Source organism: Malaclemys terrapin, chromosome 5, assembly GCF_027887155.1.
Source record: "Malaclemys terrapin pileata isolate rMalTer1 chromosome 5, rMalTer1.hap1, whole genome shotgun sequence".
NCBI lineage: Eukaryota > Metazoa > Chordata > Testudines > Emydidae > Malaclemys > Malaclemys terrapin.
This window is the reverse complement of record NC_071509.1, coordinates 21,138,133-21,162,483: the sequence shown is the minus strand read 5'-3', so window position 1 is coordinate 21,162,483 and position 24,351 is coordinate 21,138,133. Positions and strand designations below refer to the sequence as shown.

At 43.8% G+C, this 24,351-nt stretch overlaps 2 protein-coding genes across 4 annotated transcripts in view; one reads left to right on the top strand and one right to left on the bottom strand.

Annotated features, from left to right (window-relative positions):
• Positions 1-7,355: 7,355 nt before the first annotated feature.
• The window catches only part of MSANTD1 (Myb/SANT DNA binding domain containing 1), an 81,048-nt gene continuing 64,052 nt past the window's right edge, over positions 7,356-24,351 (bottom strand). For all 3 annotated transcript variants that reach the window (XM_054030688.1, XM_054030690.1, XM_054030689.1), the window contains one exon: positions 7,356-8,288. In XM_054030688.1, coding sequence (XP_053886663.1) covers positions 8,048-8,288 — 241 coding nt within the window. In that variant the 3' untranslated portion in view covers positions 7,356-8,047. The remainder of the gene's footprint in view (positions 8,289-24,351) is intronic.
• On the top strand, positions 20,361-22,100 carry LOC128838479 (pre-mRNA-splicing factor CWC22 homolog). Its single transcript, XM_054030691.1, has 2 exons — positions 20,361-20,482; positions 21,544-22,100. The coding sequence occupies exons 1-2, from the start codon at positions 20,467-20,469 to the stop codon at positions 21,957-21,959; spliced, it is 432 nt and encodes a 143-aa protein (XP_053886666.1). The 5' UTR covers positions 20,361-20,466; the 3' UTR covers positions 21,960-22,100.

Here is a 24,351-nt window from a genome sequence, read left to right as displayed (position 1 = left end):
GGGGCTGTGGGAATGGGAAAAAGGGAGTGAATTCCTCAGAAAGATAAATGTAGTTGTGAACAAAGAACATAGTCTTTCTCTGTGAACAAGACCATGCACAGCACCTATCACATGCGCACTCAGCACAAGGTCGAATTCTCGGCCTTCGCATTCAGTGCCTGGGGTCTTGCACAGCACATTTGAGAACCGTGTCAGGACAACGGAATTTCTGTTGCAGGCAGACATGGTAAGCCGTAGACTCGTGGCAGCTTAAAACTTTAATATTAGCAATGGCCTCATTTCACATTGAAATCAATGTCGGTCCCTGCTGCCAGCAATCCGGCAAGCAGGAACTCTGCTCCTGTCCCACACCCTCGCGGCTGTCCCCGGGAACGATCCCTTTCGGCTGCCCCTCTCCCGCCTCCACCGCGTGGCTGCAAACCAGCGGTTACAGTTCTGTAAAGGAACGGTAAAGCAGTCCCAACACTAACATTCCCCTACCTCATTCAAAGCAGGTCACCATGAGCAACATCACCCTCATGAGGATCTCTGACAGCGAGAAAGAGAGAATGCTCCGGGAAAGCCTCCAAAGACCAGGGCCGTATGCCGCCCTGCTGTGCAGAGCAATGATTCCCGAGTACTTGCTTGTCTCGTGGCGCGGCAACGTGTCGTACTACGGAGGACCCAATAAGGCCGCTCTCCCCAGGAACCTAATGCAACGGATTTCCAATTACCTCCAGGAGAGCTTCCTTGAGATGTCACAGGAGGATTTCTGCTCCATCCCCGGACATATAGACCACATTTTACTGTAGCTGCTGTAGCAGTGACTAAACAGTAGAGCGGCTTGGGCAGGACAATCATGCAAAACTGGACATTGCTAGATTTTTTTTTCAATAGTTGCACTGCCCATGACTGAACCGTTAAGCGCCTAGGGCAAACTAATCATGAGAAACCCATTTTTTTAATTGTTAATATTCCTGTTCTGTTAAAAATAAATGTTTAGATGTTTACAACACTTACTGGCTGATCCTTCCCCAGATTCTGTGTCCGGGGTAACGGCTGGGGACGGTTGGTAGGGGATCTCTGTAAGGGTGATGAAGAGATCCTGGCTGTCGGGGAAACCAGCGTTGTGAGTGCTGTCGACTGCCTCGTCCACCTCTTCTCCTTCCTCATCTTCCCCGTCCGCTAACATGTCCGAGGATCCGGCCGTGGACAATATCCCATCCTCAGAGTCCACGGTCACTGGTGGGGTAGTGGTGGCGGCCGCACCTAGGATGGAATGCAGTGCCTCGTAGAAACGGGATGTCTGGGGATGGGATCCGGAGCGTCCGTTTGCCTCTTTGGTCTTCTGGTAGCCTTGTCTCAGCTCCTTGATTTTCACGCGGCACTGCGTTGCATCCCGGCTGTATCCTCTCTCTGACATGTCTTTAGAGATCTTCTCGTAGATCTTTGCATTCCGTTTCTTGGAGCGCAGCTCGGAAAGCACGGACTCATCACCCCACACAGCGATGAGATCCAAGACTTCCCGATCAGTCCATGCTGGGACCCTCTTTCTATTCTGAGATTGCACGGCCATCACTGCTGGAGAGCTCTGCATCATTGCCAGTGCTGCTGAGCTCGCCACAATGTCCAGACAGGAAATGAGATTCAAACTGGCCAGACAGGAAAAGGAATTCAAATTCAAATTTTCCCGGGGCTTTTCCTGTGTGGCTGTTCAGAGCATCCGAGCTCGTACTGCTGTCCAGAGCGTCAACAGAGTGGTGCACTGTGGGATAGCTCCCGGAGCTATTAGCGTCGATTTCCATCCACACCTAGCCTAATTCGACATGGCCATGTCGAATTTAGCGCTACTCCCCTCGTCGGGGAGGAGTACAGAAGTCGAATTAAAGAGACCTCTATATCGAACTAAATACCTTCGCGGTGTGGACGGGTGCAGGGTTAATTCGATGTAACGGCGCTAACTTCGACATAAACACCTAGTGTAGACCAGGCCTAAGGTGCCACAAGGACTCCTCGTTTTTGCTGATACAGACTAACACGACTACCACTCTGAAACCTGAATATCTCAAAAGCTTAACAATCTTTACCTGCAGCCAACTCACATAAGGGTGTGAAATTTGTTCTTACATTTGAAAACAAAATTGGAGAAATTAAAACAAGGCTGTGTGTTATCCCTATGCGCATACACCCAAGGTTAGAATTTATCACCATCACATTGTGCTTTCTGTTTACTTAGGGAATGTCTACATTTGCAGACAGAGTGTGATGGCAGCTCATGCTGACATACCCAAGATAGCTTTAATCTAACTAGTTTGGATACCAGAAGAAGTGACAGCTTGCTTTACTCATGTGGCAAGTCCATGCTGATTGCCTAGGGTTCCAGGCCATGGCTTCACTCTTCTGATACCCGAGATAGCTAGATGAAAGCTAGCTCAGGTATGTACACTCAAGCTACATTTATAACCGATGACTGCAGCGTAGACAAACCCTAAATCAGCAGTTTTAAAATAATTTCTTAAACTGAGGGAGACACCAGCCAGTGTGGCACAGATTAAGCACAAAGGAATTTGGACTGAGTATGAATGTGTCTCAGAGGAAGATTAGGCTGTTTGTTAACTAAATTAAATGACTTAAAAAGTAGCTTATTTTTGAATGAGAAAACCTACTTCTTAGTGACAGAGTAAAACCTTCCAGTATAACTATGGAGGTAAAAGTCAAACAGCATGTAAGTCAGGATGGGGGCTATGCAGTTTACTGCACAAAGTTCAAAGATGTGCTGGGCCTGTTGTTGCCAAGTGATGGAATTTAATTATTTTAAGGTTCAAACAGCTTCTTTAAATAAAATTATAAGTGTTATTGCTTCCGTTGTGGAGTGAGATGGGAGTTTCTTTAATAATAGCAAAAGCAATAGGTACCAAAGTGAAATTATCTAAATTTGCCAGAAAGTATTGTCTGAATGCATCGGCCCACTTAAAGTTTGACCAGGGATGGAACCAGAGTGGTTATGCACCCAAGGCCAATTATAATTTTGCCAAAACCAAAGTGCTCAAAAATACAATAAACTAATATGAACTAATACATTACACTGACCAAATATATCTTTGAAGTAAGCATTAGTATATCTTCATCTCACAGGGTGTTGGTATCAGAAAGATATCAATAGGTATATATGTATATAGAAAGAGCAGTAGCACAGCTAGCTTTATGCTAAATAATACAGACTATACAAACAACTTCAAAGATAAATTCAGAGAGGGGATGTAGTCTAGTGAATAAATTGGAAAATGGCACAGGTCCTGCCACTAGCTATGGCCTAGGCCCTAGGACAAACTATCTATGACTTAGGGTATGTTTACACAGCAGGTGGGAGGATGCTTCCCAGCCCAGATAGACAAACACGCTAGTTCTGGTTGAGTGATCACCCTGAAAACAGCAGTGTGGTTGCGGTGGCATTGGCAGTGGCTTGGGCTAGCCACTTGAGGACATACCCAGGAGGTAAGGTGAGTTTGTACTCAGCTAGCCTGAGGCACAGCCTGTGTCACCATGGTCACACTGCTAATTTTAGCATACTAGTTTGAGCAGAACTAGCATGTCTGACTACTCATGCTGGGAAGAATCCTCCCAGCTGCTGTGTAGACATACCCTTAGGCTACGGCTACATTACACACTGATGGCAGTGACATGTAAGGTCTATGTAGCTACATGCTGCAGTGAGAAAAGCAAGCTGTGTCCACACAGTGGTGTGTAGCTACTTGTATCAGTGAAAAGCTTCAGCAGCTCCCCACTGCTGGGAGAGGGGAGGCAGTGGGCTTTCCCAACTGCCTCCTCCAGCCAGAGTCTTTCCCTACAGCAGGGGAAAGTGCCAGCAGTAGGGAGTTGGCAAAGCAGGAAGCCAGCAGGGAAAGATTCAAGCAGCCAGAAGCTGGCACAGCCTTTCCCTGCAGCTACTCCTGGAGACATTCTGCATCACTGCGCAGGTGCAGAATTCATGTCGTCCACAGATTTCTTTGCTTCCCCACAACAATAAAAAAAGACTTCTCAGGGGAAGCAAAGAGAAGCCACAAGAGCAGTCACTTGCTCCTCCCAGGCAGACCAGAGCAGCCGGCAGAGACATAAATCAGCAGGGAAGGAACTGGGCATGGGGAAACGTTAATCACCATCGGGGTGGGTGAGGCTGCTCAGACATGTGAATGAGTGAACAAAAGAGGCTGTCCCTCTGGCTTGCTATTGCAGCATGCTTGGTGTGGAGGGGCAGTGCTTTGGGGTATTTGGAGGTAGGCATGAGGCAGGCTCTGTCCCCTCAGGCAGAGCATAATGTTGCAGCCTGCCTGCTTAGTTGTTCCCATTGTTGTTAGTGAATTGTTTCCATCAATTCCCCCAGGAGCATAAAACAGGTGTAAAAGTTTTAAGGCCCCTTTACATTGCCAGAGTGATGTAAAGGGCCTTATTGTAAATGACAGTAGGCATTTATAAGCTTGTGATGCTTTAGTGCTTAGAACCCGGTCGCAATTTTTGAACTGAAAAATTTTCCTATCAAAATGTGCTTCATGAACAGTTTACTACTGACCTTTCTGAAGATGGTCAATAGCCAATATAAATTGCGAGTTTGATGCCTCAGCCCTCACTTGCTCTTCAGTTGCCTATGATATGCATACTGAGCATATGGTTGCTTATATTTATTGACTAATAACTAGAAATAAATGGTCAAACCTAGCTACATTACTATTAAGACAAAGGGGATCTGGGGATTTCCTCCAATGCTCCCCACTGCCATTCTCCATCCAGGGTATTGTAGCTTAAATACATTACCAAAATAATTGAAACTGGCGTGATTATATTGCGTTATTTTGACAAATAAAATATGCAGAATTTTGCAGAATTTAAAAATATTGTGCACAGAATTTTTAATTTTTGCTCAGAATTCCCCCAGGAGTACTACCACAGAGACAGACGCTAGTAGCGGGGAACTGCCAGATCCTCTTCCTGCTGTGAGTGTTTTCCTATGGTAGAGGCTCTAGCAAAAGGGAGGTAGCTGTAATAATACAATGCTAAAAATAGCAATGTATCTCTAGTTTCTCTGTATTTAACATGGGTATATGAACAATAGTTTCCTTATATTTAACCTGTGTACATGATCAATATTATCTACATCACAGAGGTGTTCTGAGGGTTAAATTAAATGTCAAGTGCTTTGAAATGCTTGGATGACAAGCACTATTATGCAAAAAGAACAGGAGTACTTGTAGCACTTTAGAGACTAACAAATTTATTTGAGCATAAGCTTTCGTGGGCTACAGTCTACTTCATTGGATGCATAGAATGGAACACAGACAGAAGATATTTATAAATACAGATGGTATGTATAAATATACATATATATTTATACATATACGATGGTCATATAAACACCACCCTATACCGGAAACCTACTGACCGCTATACGTACCTACATGCCTCCAGCTTCCATCCAGGACACACCACACGATCCATTGTCTACAGCCAAGCTCTAAGATACAACCGCATTTGCTCCAATCCCTCTGATAGAGATAAACACCTACAAGATCTCTATCAAGCATTCTTAAAACTACAATACCCACCTGCTGAAGTGAAAAAACAGATTGACAGAGCCAAAAGAGTACCCAGAAGTCACCTACTACAGGACAGGCCCAACAAAGAAAATAACAGAACGCCACTAGCCGTCACCTTCAGCCCCCAACTAAAACCTCTCCAGCACATCATCAAAGATCTACAACCTATCCTGAAAGATTATCCCTCACTCTCACAGATCTTGAGAGACAGGCCAGTCCTCGCTTACAGACAGCTTACAGAATCTAATACTCACCAGCAATCGCACACCATACAACATAAACACTAACCTATCCTTGCAACAAAGCCCAATGCCAACTCTGTCCACATATCTATTCAAGTGACACCATCATAGGACCTAATCACATCAGCCATGCCATCAAGGGCTCGTTCACCTGCACATCTACTAACGTGATATATGCCATCATGTGCCAGCAATACCTCTCTGCCATATACATTGGCCAAACTGGACAATCTCTATGCAAAAGAATAAATGGACACAAATCTGACATCAGGAATCATAACATTCAAAAACCAGTGGGAGAACACTTCAACCTCTCTAACCACTCAGTGACAGACTTGAAGGTGGCAATTTTGCAAAAAAAAAACTTCACAAACAGACTTCAAAGAGACTCCTGAACTTGAATTAATATAAAAATTAGATACAATTAACTTAGGTTTAAACAGAGACTGGGAATGGTTGAGTCATTACGCTAATTGAATCTATTTCCCCATGTTAAGTTATCCTCACACCTTCTATGGGTCATCTCGATTATCACTTCAAAAGTTTTTTTTCTCCTGCTGATGACAGTTCATCTCAATTGATTGGCCTCTTACTCTTGGTATGGCTACTTCCACCTTTTCATGTTCTCTGTATGTATAAATATCTTCTTTCTGTGTGTTCCATTCTATGCATCCGATGAAGTAGGCTGTAGCCCACGAAGGTTTATGCTCAAATAAATTTGTTAGTCTCTAAGGTGCCACAAGTACTCCTGTTCTTTTTGCGGATACAGACTAACCCGGCTGCTACTCTGAAACCAAGTACTATTATATATATGCAAAGCACTATTTGAGAATTCTGGTCTGTAGCCACTAATAAGAATACTCTTGAGTCTAATCAGCCCTTAGATGGGCAACTCTTGCTTCACAAATACCGCAGGAGCAGCGTTAACCTGACAGTAGAAATATTTGTTTCTCAAAGAGATAGCACATCAGCAGTTCAGTTAATCTAGATCTGAGTTATTTGTTCAAGGTGATTTTTAATGAAATACTCTATAAATAAAGACAACAATAATGCTGCTAGTACTTCAACTTGATGATTTCTATACTATCCTTTAAGGTTTCAGCTGCCTCTTGTGGTATATTAATGTTGACCACCCTCCCTTCATTTAAACTACTCCTTATAACGTACTACTTCCATGTACTATATAAAAATTATTTCACCAACAAGAGAGATTGTTCTGGAAAAGTGTTATTAAAAATAAATGTTCTGCCACACTTTGAGATAGCCATATATTTGGGTCACTCAGGGTATTAGATCTCTGTATTGTGTTTTAGAATGAAAACTCCTTGGGGCAGTAGCAATATCTTCCACTATTTTGCACTATCCCAAGCACACTATCTGCCCAGCAAATAATAAATAAGGTTATCTTTGTCTTTATTTCACTTGAGGGAGATTTTATATATATACTATATATATAGTATACACGCAGTACAATATGTTTCTTTTATGATAGAGAATAAACGGAGTTTTCTAATTGTTCGTTGATCATAAAGTCAACAGATTCCAGTTAAAAATGAAAAAAATTATACATTTAATATCAAAAGCAACTTCAAGTACTTTCAATACAGTTTAGTATTCAGTATATAGTTTTTATTTTTTTTATCAAAAGTGTATTTGGGTAGATATTTAATATTTCATTTTTGAACATTATTCATTTTTGCATGGAGTTTAAAATGACAGGTGTTTGGTGATCTTAACTAGTTCTTCACAAGAATCAGTTCACACCACACAACCACTGCATGTGTTTCAAAACTGAGTCTGGCTTGGACAAAGTCAGAAATGCAGTGAATGTGTCTGGAAAATACACTACTGTAGTCTCCCACAGTAGGTCAGGTTGCAGACCTTGGTATGAAGCAGTCCACAACACTGCTGCTTGTAAAAGAATACCTGACCTTAGCATAAATAGTACAGTAAATTTCATTTCCCAGAGCTACTCGTCCCTTAACCATTCAGTACAAAAATAGTTACAATTAGGTATATATTGCACCAATTTCCTCATTGTTATTACTTAACTCCACAAGATCCTGGATAGCTCTCACCCTGCATTAACTGTTCTCTTTGTTTCACTAGGATTACACTAAGATTTTAATTTCCATAGAAAACATGGGAAAAGGGCAACAGACACACACATAAGGTGTGTGATAGTGGATTTCTATAACATTGTTAAATAGTGTAGTTAAGCAGCATTCACAAAGGAAACTACACATTAGACTTGGAGATCATTTTCTCCAGTAGGTTCATCATTCTTTCCTGTAGCTGCAGGCTTTGAACTTGAATGATGTTTTGCTGATCCAGGATCCTGCGCACCTCCCTACAGGTTTCTTCCATAGCTCTGCTTAACTTCTTTTGTTCTTCCAACATGGCTTCCATTAGTTTTAGTTTCTTCTTTTGGAAACTACAGCTTTGAAGCTTTCTTTTCTTAACTGGTCTTTCTTCAGCTCTGAAATACAAATATTTTTTCAACATTAAATTCATACAACTGTTAAACTATATCTGGGGCCTAAAATTCGATAGCCCTTTCTTGATCAAGTTATGTCTACTAGGGCTGATAAAAACCAACTTTATCCTACCATAGCTTTAAGAAAGTGCATTTTTACAGTTATATCATTTAGAAAAAGTTACTACTGAGCTTCTGGAAAAGACTCAGGAATTTCCTTGTTTTTAACAAGGGTTTAACTTTACATAATGCAAGGCAGAATTTTTATCCAGATATTTCTTACCCTTTAAGCACCAAAGTTTTATTGTGAGAGGTTGGTTGCTGTCTTTGAAGAACCCATCTTGTTAAAAATATATTTATCCTGGACTTGGAATTCTAACTCCATAGCTGCAGTAAACATCTCATCACCAGGCACTGCTACTTTAGGGCAAGATTATAGCCCATTGTTACAGATTCTGCAGAGCTCTGCACCAATAAGGCTGTTCCCACCGTGGTGTAAGCCAAATCTCAAATCGTGCCCTTGCGGTACTCTCTGTGTCCCCCTCAATCAGTCTTTAAATTGTTGCCTGTAGTTTACCCAGAAATCCACCACCATATGGGGAGGTGTGTGTGACATTGTGCAGTCTATATGGTTTTATAAAAACATGATAATAAGTAAATATAATGTAACTGGAATAGTTTTAGAAAAATATGGTAAAAAGTGAACATAATGTAACTGGGATACGCTTCATACAAAAGGTCTCTTGTAAGGTATCATTACAAAGCTCATAATCTACTGAGTGTGATCATCCTATTTGTAGAAATGTACCACTCTTGTATCTAAAACTAGAAATATAAAACATAACTCTGAGGGCCTATTGTAATTATGTAAAGTGTGGGCCATTAAGGATGGTTTGGAATCTTGATGACTCCCATTGTCTGCAGATGGCTGTATTTACCTGTGAGTCTTCCTGTATATGTGTGTGCTGGCAAGTGAGTAATGAAGTCTTGCAGTGACATGTGATCATGTCACCTGAACTGGAATCCATCTTTAACCTGGTGCTTTTCCAGTGAGGGGGGGGTGGAAACCCAGAGGGACAAAGGGTTCCCGCCTCATGCAAAAGATATATAAAGGGGTGGAAGAGAACAAGGGGAGAGAGGAGCCATCATGAAGAATCCCCTAGCTATCACCTGAGCTACAACAAGAGCTGTACCAGGGGAAAGAATTGTGCCCAGGCCTGGAAGGTGTCCAGTCTGAGAAAAAATTTACTGAAGCATCTCTGAGGATGAGATTATCTGTATTCAGTTTGATTAGGCATAGATTTGCACATTTTATTTTATTTTGCTTGGTGACTTACTTTGTTCTGTCTGTTACTACTTGGAACCACTTAAATCCTACTGTCTGTATTTAATAAAATCACATTTTATTTAGTAATTTACTCAGAGTATGTATTAATACCTGGGGGAGCAAACAACTGTGCATATCTCTCTATCAGTGTTATAGAGGGTGAACAATTTATGAGTTTGCCCTGCATAGGCTTTATGCAGGGTAAAAATGGATTTATCCGGGTTTAGACCCCATTGGGAGTTGGGCATCTGAGTGCTAAAGACAAGCACACTTCTATGAGCTGTTTTCAGGTAAACTTGCAGCTTTGGGACAAGTGATTCAGACCCTGGGTCCGTGTTGGAGCAGATGGGAGAGTCTGGCTCAGCAAGACAGGGTGCTGGAGTCCTGAGCTGGCAGGGAAAACAGGAGCAGAGGTAGTCTTGGCACATCAGGTGGCAGCTCCCAAGGGGGTTTCTGTGATCGAACCCATCACAGTGTGTGGTAAGAGAAATTAAATACTACTAGACAAAATAAAGTTCTTCAGAAAATCAAATAGACTGTTTCTGATCTTTGGAGAAAAATCTATGAGTTAAGTCAACACAAAGGCTACATAGGTGGATAAGACTACACATCCAGTCATGTTATAAACTAGCTGATGTTCATCTGCCTGGATGTGTCAGAGCTCCCTCAACGAGGGAGATAGCATCTTTAATAGCATGCACCTGCTGTTTGTCCTTATCTGAAATCTGTAGGACTGTTACTTTTTTTTATTTTATTTTATTTTATTTTGGGTGGGGGGGGTTGTGTGTCACACCTTCACGAATCACTATTTGCTCAATGGTGTATCAAGAGCAGTTTCTAGGTTTTGGTATATAGTGTTCAAATTGTTACTCAATTAGCAATGGTCCCCCTTCAGTGCACCACCTCTGGATGGTCAGTGCTAGTCAGTCTTCTACACTGGGGCTTTGCGGCAGCAATGGTAATGAAGAAGAAAGGGGGGTTACAGACAAACAGTAACTCTTGTTCCCCAAATGTATTGCCGCCAAAGAACCACACTGACCTTCCCCCTTGTTCATTCTCCTTCAGAACCTACTTGTAAAAAGGTGCTTCAAGAGGTGGAGAAAAATTGGGAGACTTAAGGGGGGGGGATGAAAGGGGTATTTGTATCCTCAGTCTATGGAAAATAGGGATCAAGAAAATTGTGTGTGCCTCTCAACTGCCAATCACTGCTCAAAAGGTTTCTGTGACCATGTGGCTAAGCACAAATCTAGCATGTGGCTCTGTAGAGGCAATACAGTTGGAGAATAAGAGCAACTGCTGGTATGATGATCTGGAAGGAAATAGAGAAAATAATTGCTGATAAAATTTGGAGATGATGATTGGCAGAATAGTAAATAATGATGAGGACAGGGCAGTCATTTAGAGTGATCTGTTCTCCTAATAAGGTAGGCCCAATCAAACAAACTGTGTTTTAATACAGCCAAATGCAAGGTCAGACATCTAGGAATGAAGAATGTACTACATAATAGGGGTCTGTATCCTGGGAAACAGTGACTGAAATAGATTTAGGTTTCATAGTGGACAAATTCCTCAACATGAGTTCCAAAGATGATGCTGTGGCAAAAAATGGCTAATGCATTGGATGTATTAACGGGAGTAGTGAGTAGGAAGGTGATTTTACTTGTGTGTATGGCATTGGTGAGACCCGTACTAGAATATTGTGTTCATTTTTGGTGTGCACATTTTTTAAAAGATGCTGAAAAATTGGAGAGGGTAAAGAGAAGAGCCAAAAAAATTATTTGTGGGCTGGACAAAATGCCTAAAAGAGCTACATCTTGTTAGTTTATCAAAAGGAAGATAAAGAGGTGACTTGATCCTGATGAATAAGTACCTTCAAGGAGAGAAAATACTGGGCACTAAAGGGCTCTTCGGTCTAGTGCAGAAAGGCATAACAAGAACCAGTGGCTGGAAGTTAAAGCCAGGCAAATTCAGAATAAAAATATTTGTGATTAATCATTGGAACGGACTACCAGGAAAATGGTGGATTATCTATCTCTTGATGTCTTCAAATCAAGACTGAACATCTTTCTGGAATACATGATTTAGATAAAAACAAGTAATTGGGCTCAGTACTGGAATAACTGAGTGAAATTATATGGTATGGGTTATACAATAGGTCAGACTAGGTGATATAATGACCCCTCCTGGTGTTAAAATCTATTAATCTATAAATAGTTCCTTCCTAACCCCCTCCCAATACGAGAGAAATGGCAATATAGATGGCCCCTCAGTGACATAAACAAGTCTATAAATTGTGTTTTGTCACTATTTTAACAATTAACAGTCAGGCATATAAATTCTTCCTCAGATAGAAAATATGTTTTCAATCAGATAAAATCTATTTATAGTGTAGTTGGCAGTTTGATTTTTTGGGGGAGGGAGGGTGTCAGCAGAATACACTATTACATAAGGCTGTCAGATGTTTTATGGTAATTGCAATATAATGCAAGTTCTGTTAGTTCCCAAGAGCAAGACTCAAATAACAATAGGTGCCCCATTAAAAGAAAACAGAGATTCCAAATATTTGTCTCATCTACAAAGTACTAGAAAATTCATTTGTTCTTGTTAGTCACATTACAGCTCAGCAGCAAATGTAAGATTTTTTTTTACAAGAGGATCTCAGACTCTAAGGAATTCAAACAAAATGCACACATCTAGCTTAAACTATTTTTTTGCTTTAAAAAAGAGAATATATATTTGTACTGATCAAAATGTAAATCTTGGCACTTTTTCTAATATTATGAGAGTTGAATATTAAATCCAGTATTTTAAAAAATTGTCATAAGATAGACAACTGCCTTCTGCTGCATTAAAGGATATTTGGGAAGCTGACAATGCTGCCACACAAAAGCTATTTTTGAGAACTTAAAAGTTTTTAAAGGTTTAAAGGTTTAAAAAACACCTGTTTGAAATTTTTTACTCATTTATTGTTGCAAGTTACACTTAAGATAACTAACTAAAAAAGAGAAAATTATTTTCAGTTTACTTTGTGCATTTGACAGCTCTGTGTATAGCTGTGTATAGTTTCAATATAGTTAGTTTTTCCTGCTTCTGCGTGTTTCAGAAACCAACAGGAGAGAGAGAAACATTTAAAAAATAGAAACATACAGGGATAAAAATACCAAAGTTGATGGGAGGACTTAGGGACGGACGCAAGCTATTTTTCACTCAAGGACCCAATACTGCTTTTAATTCATTTTTAAAAAACTAAATAGATTAAGACGACATTGTCCCTTTAGTGAAAGGGACATACAAAAAAATCAGAATGGATCCAAATTCTATAGTTAATTCTTCTCTCCCTTGCTGCTCATTCCCAACTGTTGCTGATATATAGGATATGTTAATTCCTCAAGACAAAATCACTTCTTAGCTCACTATTTGCCATACTACCGCTAAAACAAATAGCTTCTCTCTCAACATGGCAACTGCCAGTGACTTTAATCCAGCAATTGTCATTAGCAGCATTTCATGTCAGTCAAAATATAAGAATCTCCACCCTTCTCAATTTAAATTATTATCAAGAGAATTGATAGAATGGTAGGATTCAGGCTTCTCTAAAGAGGTCAATCTATATAGCTTTAAAAAAAATACCTTATGACAATAACAACTCCCTCTTTTTATCCCCTTCCAGAGATAGGCACCATTTATACTGCAGGTTTGTGTCATCTTTGGTCATGAAGGACAACAACTGTATGTACAAGCAGGCCATGTCACTCATCTGACACAGTTATTCAAAACCATCAAGTTGTGTCTACAGAGCAACTTTTTTCACAGTACAACTGTGTCCCCAACTTGTGCACATCCACATCTACCATGTTTATTTAAATGGGGTCTGTAATACTGCATTGTGGGGAAATCTGGGTAGCCCTCTTATACTGCTGCAGCAGGGGATAGAGTGTCCAGAAGGCATGCACATTAGTACTATAGGGAGTAATATATTTGGGAGGTCCTATCACCCAGATTGGTGGGAGAAAGTAAGACGAGCCAACAGTCAAATAGCTACAGTTACAGGAAGACTATAAGCCTAGGCTGATGGCAAAAGCAAAACATGGTTAACTGCCATATGGACATCCAGCACATTTATAGCTACCTATGTAATTAGCTGGTTACATACCCTTTGAAATTAGAATAATTTGGACTACACACAGTCCTTGGAGTTTAACAACTGGGTAAGCACAGCTTAAATTGTTTTTGACTGAACCAGATTCTAACACTATTTGGCCAACTAGTGAGAACGAAACCAAATCATTTAGAAGTGAGTTCAAAACACATTTTAACTTAGGTCTCTTAGCTAGAGCACATCTTTTAACACCTCTACACTTGCTGGCCAAACTGTTTAATTCCTGTTCAGCCATAGCAGAGTGTAAACCTGTGGTAAGGCCTGTATAAATCAAGACAACATCCACCTCAGAAAACCGAAACCTTTTCTTACCATTTTTGGCCTGACCACACTACAGTGAAACTTAGCTAGTGCTTTCATGCAACCTGGTTTTCCTAATCAGTTGGAACAAGAACGGTTATGAACCTATTATACCACATGCCACAGATAACTTAGGACTGCATCTACATTTGCAAATTTTATGGACAAAATTCACTACTGGTGCAGCTCTACTAGTAGTAGCAATAGTAGAAACTGTAGTTACCAATGTATCATGAAATCTTGCTTTGAGTGGCCTTTTCTACACAAACTATTTAGAGAAATCTTCCACTATTGCACTGGCACTGGAGCGAATATAAAACAGCCACCAGTATTCTCACTGCAAGGGATGGGTTCTTCAGTCCCCCAGACTGTAGGAGGCAGATGTTTTGATTGGCTGGGTTGACCCTCCAGATAATTCCTCCCACTGAAGATCCCCTCCAGAATTTTCTCTGTTCCAAAGGTAAAGTAGCCTAGGAGTCAGGTCCTCTGTAGACTGTCCATAACCTGATTAATCGTTTCTTCTTTTTCCTTTTTGTTCTAGGGTCTCTTTCCTTCAGCTCTCCACTCTTTTAGTTTGGAGTTACTAGCTTTTTAAAGGTCATTTAAATTTACTCTACAAGGTTCTGGGCATTTGTGGCTTTTTACCAAGCTCCTCCTCTCAAATTAGCTCCTGCCAATGGATGAAAAAGCAAAAAAGAAGGGAAAGGGCAGGATCAGTACCCTGTGCTCAGCACCCTTAGCCAAGTATATTAAAAGGGAAAGTGTTCATTTTTGCACCCTCAACCTTGGTGATACCATGATTAGAAAGCAGGCCACCAGCCCATCCCAACAGGATAGCATGGTGGCAGCTGTGAACAGACGAGTGGTCCAGAAAGACAAAACATTGACAAAAGTGCCCTGGCCACCAGGGGCTCACTCCATGGCCACTGATGCAGACTGGCTGCATCACCAGATGTCCCATTCCAGGAGGACAGACCATGGAGGATCCAGGAGCTCCAGCCAACAGAACTGGCTCAGGGTAACTCCTTGGGGCTCCAGTCACCCCTCCAGCAGACAAAGCACCATGACAAGAAGCAGCGCATATAGCCAGGGACCTGCCACAGGCCGTGCTGCACCCCCTCTGACCCTCAGGGGTCCCAAGAAACAACAGTGTCACAGAGAAACCAGTATTCCACCACTGCCCCTTCCTCCCTTTACAGTGGGATTGATGTGGCCATTTTGGAGCCAGTCAGCTATTTTAGAACAGGCTCTTGGCAGAGCCTCAGCAGCAGCCATCTTAGGGCCCTCATCCCACAGAAGAAATGGGCACAGAAGGAGACAAACATACAGGCCACTCTTCATCCATTTCCCCATCCTTCTCCCTGGTGTCCAGGTGGTGGAAAAAAGGGACCAGAAAGCAGATAATAAAGAATCTGAGGTGAAGGAAATCCAAGATGATCACCAGGAACTCTTTTTCCCTGGACAGTTTTATAAGTCTATTCTGAGAAAAGCAATTGCCTTATTGGTTATCTTCCTTGATAGTCAGCCAAAAAGGAGGATGAGGAGGATGTCAAAGAGTCAAAATACCCATAAATAATTTCCAGTGAACTCTACAACTGACACTTGCATTCTCATCCTGGCCTTACACCTTAAGGCTGTAAAAGCGGAATGGGAAAACCTGGCTAAGTCAAAGAGTCTGACAAAAAGAGCAAAAATCTATAACTTCCACCAGTCAAAAAGTGTTCTTGGTGGTTTTACCTAAAATGGACGCAGTCTTGTCAACTCTCATCAAGGACACTGTCCTCCCCACCGAAGGGGGCTTCCTATTGACAGAAGGTGGAATCAGTTGTCTGCAGAGACTATGAAGTGGCCTCAGCACCACTTAATGCCTCAGCAACAGCCACCTATTTTTGCCAAAGCAGTACTTGCTTATATTGAATCCTCTCAGACATTCCCCAAAAAGTGAAAAGATCCAAAGGATTGGGCTCCTCAAAGAAAATCTCTAATATATGCTCTGCTTTCAGATGCTTTCAGGTTCTCTGCTTGATCAATGGTGTCCAATGCAGTGGCAAGAGGGTGTATTTGGCCCCTGACATGGAAGGCAGCTATTTCCACAGAACAGGTTTCGGTTTTTATGTCCTCGGGGGAAAACTTTGTCAGGGAACCAATAGAAAGACCTGCTCCAAATCACAGGACAAACCAAAAAAATCTGTCTCCTCATCCTCTCATCATATTGAGCTCCCCTAACAAACTCAGAAGAGTTTTTAACCCATCTTTTCACTCTAGGCAGCCCATTCAAGGTTATGGACCTTCATACAGATATGGTTGGAGACACAACAGATTATCTAAGAATAGTTGGGGGAAAGCCAGCTCCAATAAATTTGGAGCTGGCTTTCCATGAATGCTCCATGAATCCAATCCATGAATGCTCTTAAGAATAATCAATGGCTCCAGAACCTTCCCCTGTGAGGCCATCTATCTCTTTTTGTTCTCACCTGGTTTGCCTCCACCACAGACAAACGTGGGAGACATATCATTTCCAGGGTTATGCCGTAGAACTTAGAAGGACCTTCTGCCCTAGAATTCTTCTCTCTCAATAATCAGGAAGCTCTTCTAGATTTAAAGACTCAACAAGTCAATTCACTCTCACAAGTCCAAAAGGAGACCGCTTAATCCACCCTGGCACCCATCACACTGGGGAATTTCCTAACCTCCATGGACTTGATGTGCACATATCTCCTCACCCCCATCTTTCCAACCCACAGACAGTACCTCCAATTTGCATTGTACACTCTGCACATGCCATACAATGCCCTTCTTTTTGGGATGCCACCATCCCTACAGTATTCAGAAGGGTCCTGCTGGTAATAGTGGCATCCCTACATTTTGATGTTATCCTGTAAGAGTCCCTTCCCTACAGAAGTCAGTCAGGGATGCTCAATTGACAGTACATACCTTTCAACAGCATGGGTTTATAATCAATCCAAAGAAAAGCCAGATCATCCCTACACAGACCATAGAACACCTGGGGGTTTTACTGAACACGACACTCTGGGCTTTCCTCTCCAGAGACAGGCAGGCATGGATTATGGAGCAAACATACAAGATCCTTCACAGCCCACAGTCCTGCATGAAGGACTTACTACTACATAGTACTATATTCGTTTTCGTGCTATACCTACCCTCATGGGCAAATTTTCATGTCAATTGTTTACACTACTACATATTGAGCTCCCCTACTCTCTGTAAGACTTCCTTCCACAGTAAATGGTCCCTCAGATGGTGGTTACATCCGAAGAGGGACACCATAATGATAGATGCTAGTTTGAGGGGATGGGAGTTCACAGAACCCAACACATAGTACAAGGTCAGGGACAGAATCTCATTATACCATTAATCATTTGGAACTGCGAGTGATTTGTCTAGCCCTTCAGGCACTCCTTCCCACTTCAAACTCCAGACACATACTTGTATTCACAGACAATACCACTGCCATGACATACATGAATGGACAAGGGGGCACACAGTCACGCTTGTTACAAATGAAAACCATAACCTTTTTCAGTTAGGCTGAGAGAAACGTTGTCAGTTCGAACCATGCATATCAAAGGGAAACTGAATTCCATGGAAGATACCTCAACCACAGAAGAGCAGCCCAAGGGGTGTGATGTCTCCTCCAGAGGGAGGTCAACCACATAGTCCAGACTTCTGGGAAACTAATATGGGATTTTCTTTGCATCCAGCTCCAACATCAATACAAATAACTTCTATAGCAGGAGCAGAGATCTTTGGGCCAGGAGAATTGACATCTTCTCCCACATGTGGCCAAAGGCTCTTCTATTTGCATTCCCTCCTTTTCCCATGATAACACGCAAGATCCAACAGTTGCAACAACAGCAAGCTACAATGATTTTGACCCTGGCCCAGACAACCTTGTTTTTCAGACCTGTCTGCAGCCCCACCACTACCACTACAATTCACTCTGGATTTACTGTCACAGGGCAATCTGTTCCATGGCAACCCAGCATCTCAGAATCTGACTGCCTGATTACTGAGCAGTCACATTAAAAAACAGTGCAGAGGCACCACTATTGTCTTCAACAGCAGCAGCAATATTGTCCTCAGTGCCCATTTGGTCAGCCTTTTCCTCCTCCAAGGCACCAAACTACCCCAGAAAGAGAGAGATATCAGAAATCAGTTGGGCTTGGGGTTCGGCCAGTCCACATGACTTCCCCTGGCACCCTTCAAGCATGCATTTTGACTCCTTGGTCTAGAGCACTGTTACAGTCATTGCTCCTCCCTTCTCATCTCTCCCCACTGGGGACAAGCTGGTGCACTTTCACAATGCTTGGGGCTCGATCACCACTGACAGCTGGTTCCTAAGCACCATCAGATTGGGTTATGCTAAGTTCCTCTCCACACCTGATTCCCCTCCCTCTTCAGGAGCCCCCTGGATACTGTTCCTTGAGCAGGTCCGTTTTCTGCTGGCTTTGGGAGCAGTGGAGGAGGTTCCACCAGAACACCGGGATCATGGCTTCTACTCCTGATACCCAAAGGCAAGGGAGGGGTAATACCCATCCTTGACCTTCACAGCAAATATATCAGGTACATGAAGTTCCCAATGGTCACTCTATCGACTATTCTTCCTGCATTGCCTCAGAATGACTGGTTTGCTGCTCTGGACCTTCAGGACAACTACTTTCATGTCATGATTTTGCTGAGCCACAGAAAGTTCTTTTGATTCGTTATGGCAGAACACCACTTTGAGTACACAGTGCTTCCATTCGGCCTCTCTTCAGCCCCCAGGTTTTTACTGAATGCACGGTCGTTGTTGTTATGGCATATCTCAGGAAGAAGGGAATTCACATTTGGACAACTGGTTACTGAGAGACAAATCCAGAGACAAAGTTCTTAATCATGTTAGCACCACACTATGCTTTCTCAACCATCTGGGTCTCAATCCTGAACACCAGAAAGTCAACCTTAGCCTACACTCAAAAATTGAGTTTATTGGGGCCCTGTTAGAGACCATGACATCTAGAACATTTTTGCCCACCAACCATTGTCAGAGAATTCACCATCTTTGCCTTAGTCTGCAGTGTTAGCCTTCCATGACAGTTTGGATGTATCTGAGGCCTTGGACCACATGTCTGCTTTCATGCAGGTGATCCAGTTTTTTGCAAGGTTGCATCTTTGCCCCCTTCAAATGTGGCTCAGGACAGTATACCTTCCTACTTTTCATCCCCTAGACTAACTGGTTCATCTTCCTTCACTGGGCCTGGACTCCTTGCCATTGTGGATGCGTCCAGAGAATGTTTGCCAAGGCATTCCCTTTGTCCTGCCCTTGCCAACCAAGTCACTTATTACCGATGCCTCCCTGATGGATTGTGGGGTGCACCTGGGGTCACAAAGTACAGGGACTGTGATTGGAGCAGGAGGCCTCAGATACATCCAAACTGTGCTGGAGCTTTGGACCATCTACAATGCATGTCAAGCTTTTTGGTACTATGGCCTGGTCTACACTATGACTTTAATTCGGATTTAGCAGCGTTAAATCGAATTAACCCTGCACCGGTCCACACAACGAAGCCATTTATTTTGAAATAAAGGGCTCTTAAAATCTATTTTTGTACTCCACCCCGATGAGCGGAGTAGTGCCAAAATCGATATTGTCATTTCGAATTAGGGTTAGTGTGGCCGCAATTCGATGGTATTAGCCTCCGGGAGCTATCCCACAGTGCACCATTGTGACCGCTTTGGACAGCAATCTGAACTCGGATGCACTGGCCAGGTAGACAGGAAACCCCCCCCCACGAACATTAGAATTTTATTTCCTGTTTGCCCAGCGTGGAGAGCACAGGTGACCACAGAGAGCTCATCAGCACACGTAACCATGCAGGCCGATAATCTAAAAAGAGCACCAGCATGGACCGTACGGGAGGTACTGGATCTGATCGCTATATGGGGAGAGGATTCAGTGCTAGCAGAACTTTGTTCGAAAAGACGAAATGCCAAAACTTTTGAAAAAAATCTCCAAGGGCATGATGGAGAGAGGCCACAATAGGGACTCAGATCAGTGCCGCATGAAAGTCAAGGAGCTCAGACAAGCCTATCAAAAAACAAAGGAGGCAAACGGTCACTCCGGGTCAGAGCCGCGGACATGCCGCTTCTACGCCGAGCTGCATGCAGTTCTAGGGGGGGCTGCCACCACTACACCACCTCTGACCATGGATTCCGAGGCGGGGATAATCTCGTCAGCTACACCTGAGGATTCTGCGGACGGGGAAGAGGAGGAGGAGGAGGACAACGATGAGCTTGCAAAGAGCACCCAGCACTCCGTTCTCCCCAACAGCCAGGATCTTTTTCTCAGCCTGACTGAAGTACCCTCCCAACCCAGTATCCAAGACCATGACCCCATGGAAGGGACCTCAGGTGAGTTTACCTTTTAAAATATAAAACTTGTTTTAAAAGCAAGCGTTTTTTAATGATTACTTTGCCCTGAGGACTTGGGATGCATTCGCGGCCAGTACAGCTACTGGAAAAGTCTGTTAATGTGTCTGGGGATGGAGCGGAAACCCTCCAGGGACATCTCCATGAAACTCTCCTGGAGGTACTCCAAAAGCCTTGCCACAAGGTTTCTGGGCAATGCAGCCTTATTCCATCCTCCATGGTAGGACACTTGACCACGCCATGCTTGCAGCAAGTAATCTGGTATCATTGCATGACAAAGCCTGGCAGCGTATGGTCCCGGTGTTTGCTGGCATTCAAGCAACATCCGTTCTTTATCTCGCTTTGTAATCCTCAGGAGAGTGATATCGCTCATGGTAACCTGGTTGAAATACGGGAATTTAATGAAGGGGACAGAGGTGGCCGTTCCTACTGGGCTGTTTGCCTGTGGCTGAAAAGAAATCCTTCCCTGCAGTTAGCCAAGCGCGGGGGGGGGGGAGGAGGGGAGGGAATTGGCCCAGAGCTTTTCGCGTTTGGCTAGCAGGGATACCTGATACCAGCCACGCGGTGGGGGGGAGGGGTAAAGCGATCATCCCAGAGAATTCATGGCGGGGTGTGGGGGGATGTTAGTTTGGTTCCTGCAGGGATCTCCCCTGATACCAGCCACGCAGTGGGGGAGGGATAAAGCGATCATCCAGAGAATTGGATTGGGGGGGGGTTAGTTTGTTTTCTGCTGCTGAAAGTTAACAGGAAAACCGCAGCACTCAACGGGCTTTGCTTGGTATGTGGGAAAGGAGGGTGCAGAAGCCGAAAGACAATGGCTTACCATGTCCTCATGCAAGCCGAATTCTGTTGCCCGGACCTGCGTCTGTGATCTCTAGCAGCAAAGCCACAGGCGCTCAATATTAAGAGGCAAAATGCGACCTTGCACAGAAATCACATGTGCTATGTAATGTGAATAGTTTTGGTCACCGTGAAAGAGTATAAGCATTGTTCTGCAAAATGTATCTTTTTAAAAAATTCTCTCCTTTTTTCCCTCCCTCCAGCAGCTGCAAATTTTTCAAGCCTCCCTCCTCCGTCCCGAAGGCTATCTCAGATTAGGCGTCGGAAAAAGAAGACGCAAGACGAGATGTTCGCAGAAATCATGGAATCCACCCGCAGTGAAAGAGCTCATCTGAATGAGTGGAAGGACACGGTTTCAAAGTATAGGAAAGAAGCCAGTGAACGTGAGGACAGGAGGGACCAATGTGAGGACAGAAAGGACCAACGTGAGGAGAGGAGAGACGCTCGAGATGAGAGGTGGCAGCAGGAAGATCAGAGGAGGCAGGATGCAACGCTGGGGCTGCTCCATGAGCAAACAGACATGCTCCGGCGTCTGGTGGAGCTTCAGGAACGGCAGCAGGATAACAGAGTGCTGCTACAGCCCCTGTATAACCCTCCTCCCCCTCACCATGTTCCATAGCCTCCTCACCCAGACGTGTAAGAACACGGGGTGGGGAGGCTCTGTACACCCTCCCATTCCACCCCAGTGGACAGCCCAAGCAAAAGGCTGTCATTTTTTTAACCTTTTTTTAGTGGCCTTTTCCTTCCCACCAATCCTCCTCCCAAGCCCCACCCGGGTTCTCTCCCTCTTTTTATAATCAATTAATAAAGAATAAATGATTTTTAAATGATAGTGACTTTATTTCCTTTGAAAGCAAGCTGGGGGGAAGGTGGAGGGTGGGTTCCTTACAGAGAATGAGTCAATAAAGGGGGCAGGTTTTCATGAAGGAGAAACAAACAGAAATTTCACACTGTAGCCTGGCCAGTCATGAAACTGATGCACAGCGCTTCCTGGTATGCTCTTCTAATCGCCCTGGTGTCTGGCCACGCGTAATCAGCAGCCAGGCGATTTGCCTCAGCCTCCCACCCCGCCATAAAGGTCTCCCCCTTACTTTCACAGAGATTGTGGCGCACACAGCAAGCAGAAATAACAATGGGGATATTGGTTTGGCTGAGGTCTGAGCGAGTCAGTAATGATTGCCAGCGACCTTTTAAACGGCCAAATGCACATCCTACCACCATTCTGCATTTGCTCAGCCTGTAGTTGAACAGCTCCTGACTCCTGTCCAGGCTGCCTGTGTATGGCTTCATGAGCCATGGCATTAAGGGGTAGGCTGGATCCCCAAGAATAACTACTGGCATTTCAAGATCCCCAACGGTTATTTTCTGGTCCGGGAAGTAAGTCCCTTGCTGCAGCCATTTAAACAGAGTAGTGTTCCTGAAGACGTGAGCGTCATGAACCCTTCCCGGCCAGCCCACGTTGATGTTGGTGAAACGTCCCTTGTGATCCACAAGTGCTTGCAGCACCATTGAAAGGTACCCCTTGTGGTTTATGTAGTGGGTACCCTGGTGCACCAGTGCCAAGATAGGGATATGGGTTCCATCTATCGCCCCACAACAGTTAGGGAATCCCTTTGCAGCAAAGCCATCCACTATGACCTGCACATTTCCCAGAGTCACTACCTTTCGTAGCAGTGATTGCTTTGGCTACTTGCATCACAGCAGCCCCCACAGTTGATTTGCCCACTCCAAATTGATTCCCGACTGACCGGTAGCTGTCTGGCGTTGCAAACTTCTACAGGGCTATTGCCACTCACTTCTCAACTGTGAGGGCTGCTCTCATCTTGGTATTCTGGCGTTTCAGGGCAGAGGACAGCAAGTCACAAAGTTCCATGAAAGTGCCCTTATGCATGCAAAAGTTTCGCAGCCACTGGGAATCGTCCCACACCTGCAACATTATGCGGTTCCACTAGCCTGTGCTTGTTTCCCGGGCCCAGAATCGGCGTTCCACGGATAGAACCTGCCCCATTTACAACATGATCTCCAAAGCACCGGGGCCCGCGGTTTGAGAGAATTCTGTGTCCATGTCCATGTCCTCATCACGCTTGTCGCTGCGCTGCCGTCGCCACCTCCTTGCCTCGTTTTTCTGGTCCTGGCTCAGCATAAACTGCACAAGAACGCGCGAGGTGTTTACAATGTTCATGACTGCTGTCTTGAGCTGAGCAGGCTCCATGCTTGCCGTGGTATGGAGTCTGCAGTGTTCACCCAGGAAAAAAGGCGCAAAATGGTTGTCTGCCTTTGCTTTCATGGAGGGAGGGGTGAGGCTGTACCCAGAACCACCTGCGACAATGTTTTTTGCCCCATCAGGCACTGGGATCTCAACCCAGAATTCCAATGGGCGGGGGAGACTGCGGGAACTATGGGATAGCTATGGGATAGCTACCCACAGTGCAACGCTCCGGAAATCGACGCTAGCCCTGGTGCATGGACGCACACCGCCGAATTAATGTGCTTAGTGTGGCCGCATACATTTGACTTTATACAATCGGTTTCCAAAATTCGAATTATATAAATTCGGATTAATCTCGTACTGTAGACATACCCTGTGTCACAGATTCAAGTGGTTCATATACTTACTGACAATACCACCACGATGTAATATGTGAACAAACAAACAAAGGGGAGCACACTCTGGGTTGCTATGCCTAGAGGCGATCATGCTGTGGCAGTTCTGCATCAAGGAGAATATTGCTCTGATAAGTATCAGAGGGGTAGCCGTGTTAGTCTGGATCCGTAAAAAGCAACAGAGTCCTGTGGCACCTTTAAGGCTAACAGATGTATTGGAGCACAAGCTTTCGTGGGTGAATGCCCACTTCGTCGGATGCATTGCTCTGATAGCCATTCACTTGCCTGGGGTTCAGAATTATCTCGCAGACCATCTCAATAGGTATTTTTCCCTGAGTCACGAATGGTCCCTGAAGACAAATTACCTTTGGGTCATCTTCACTGCTTGGGGCATCCCAATGATCAAC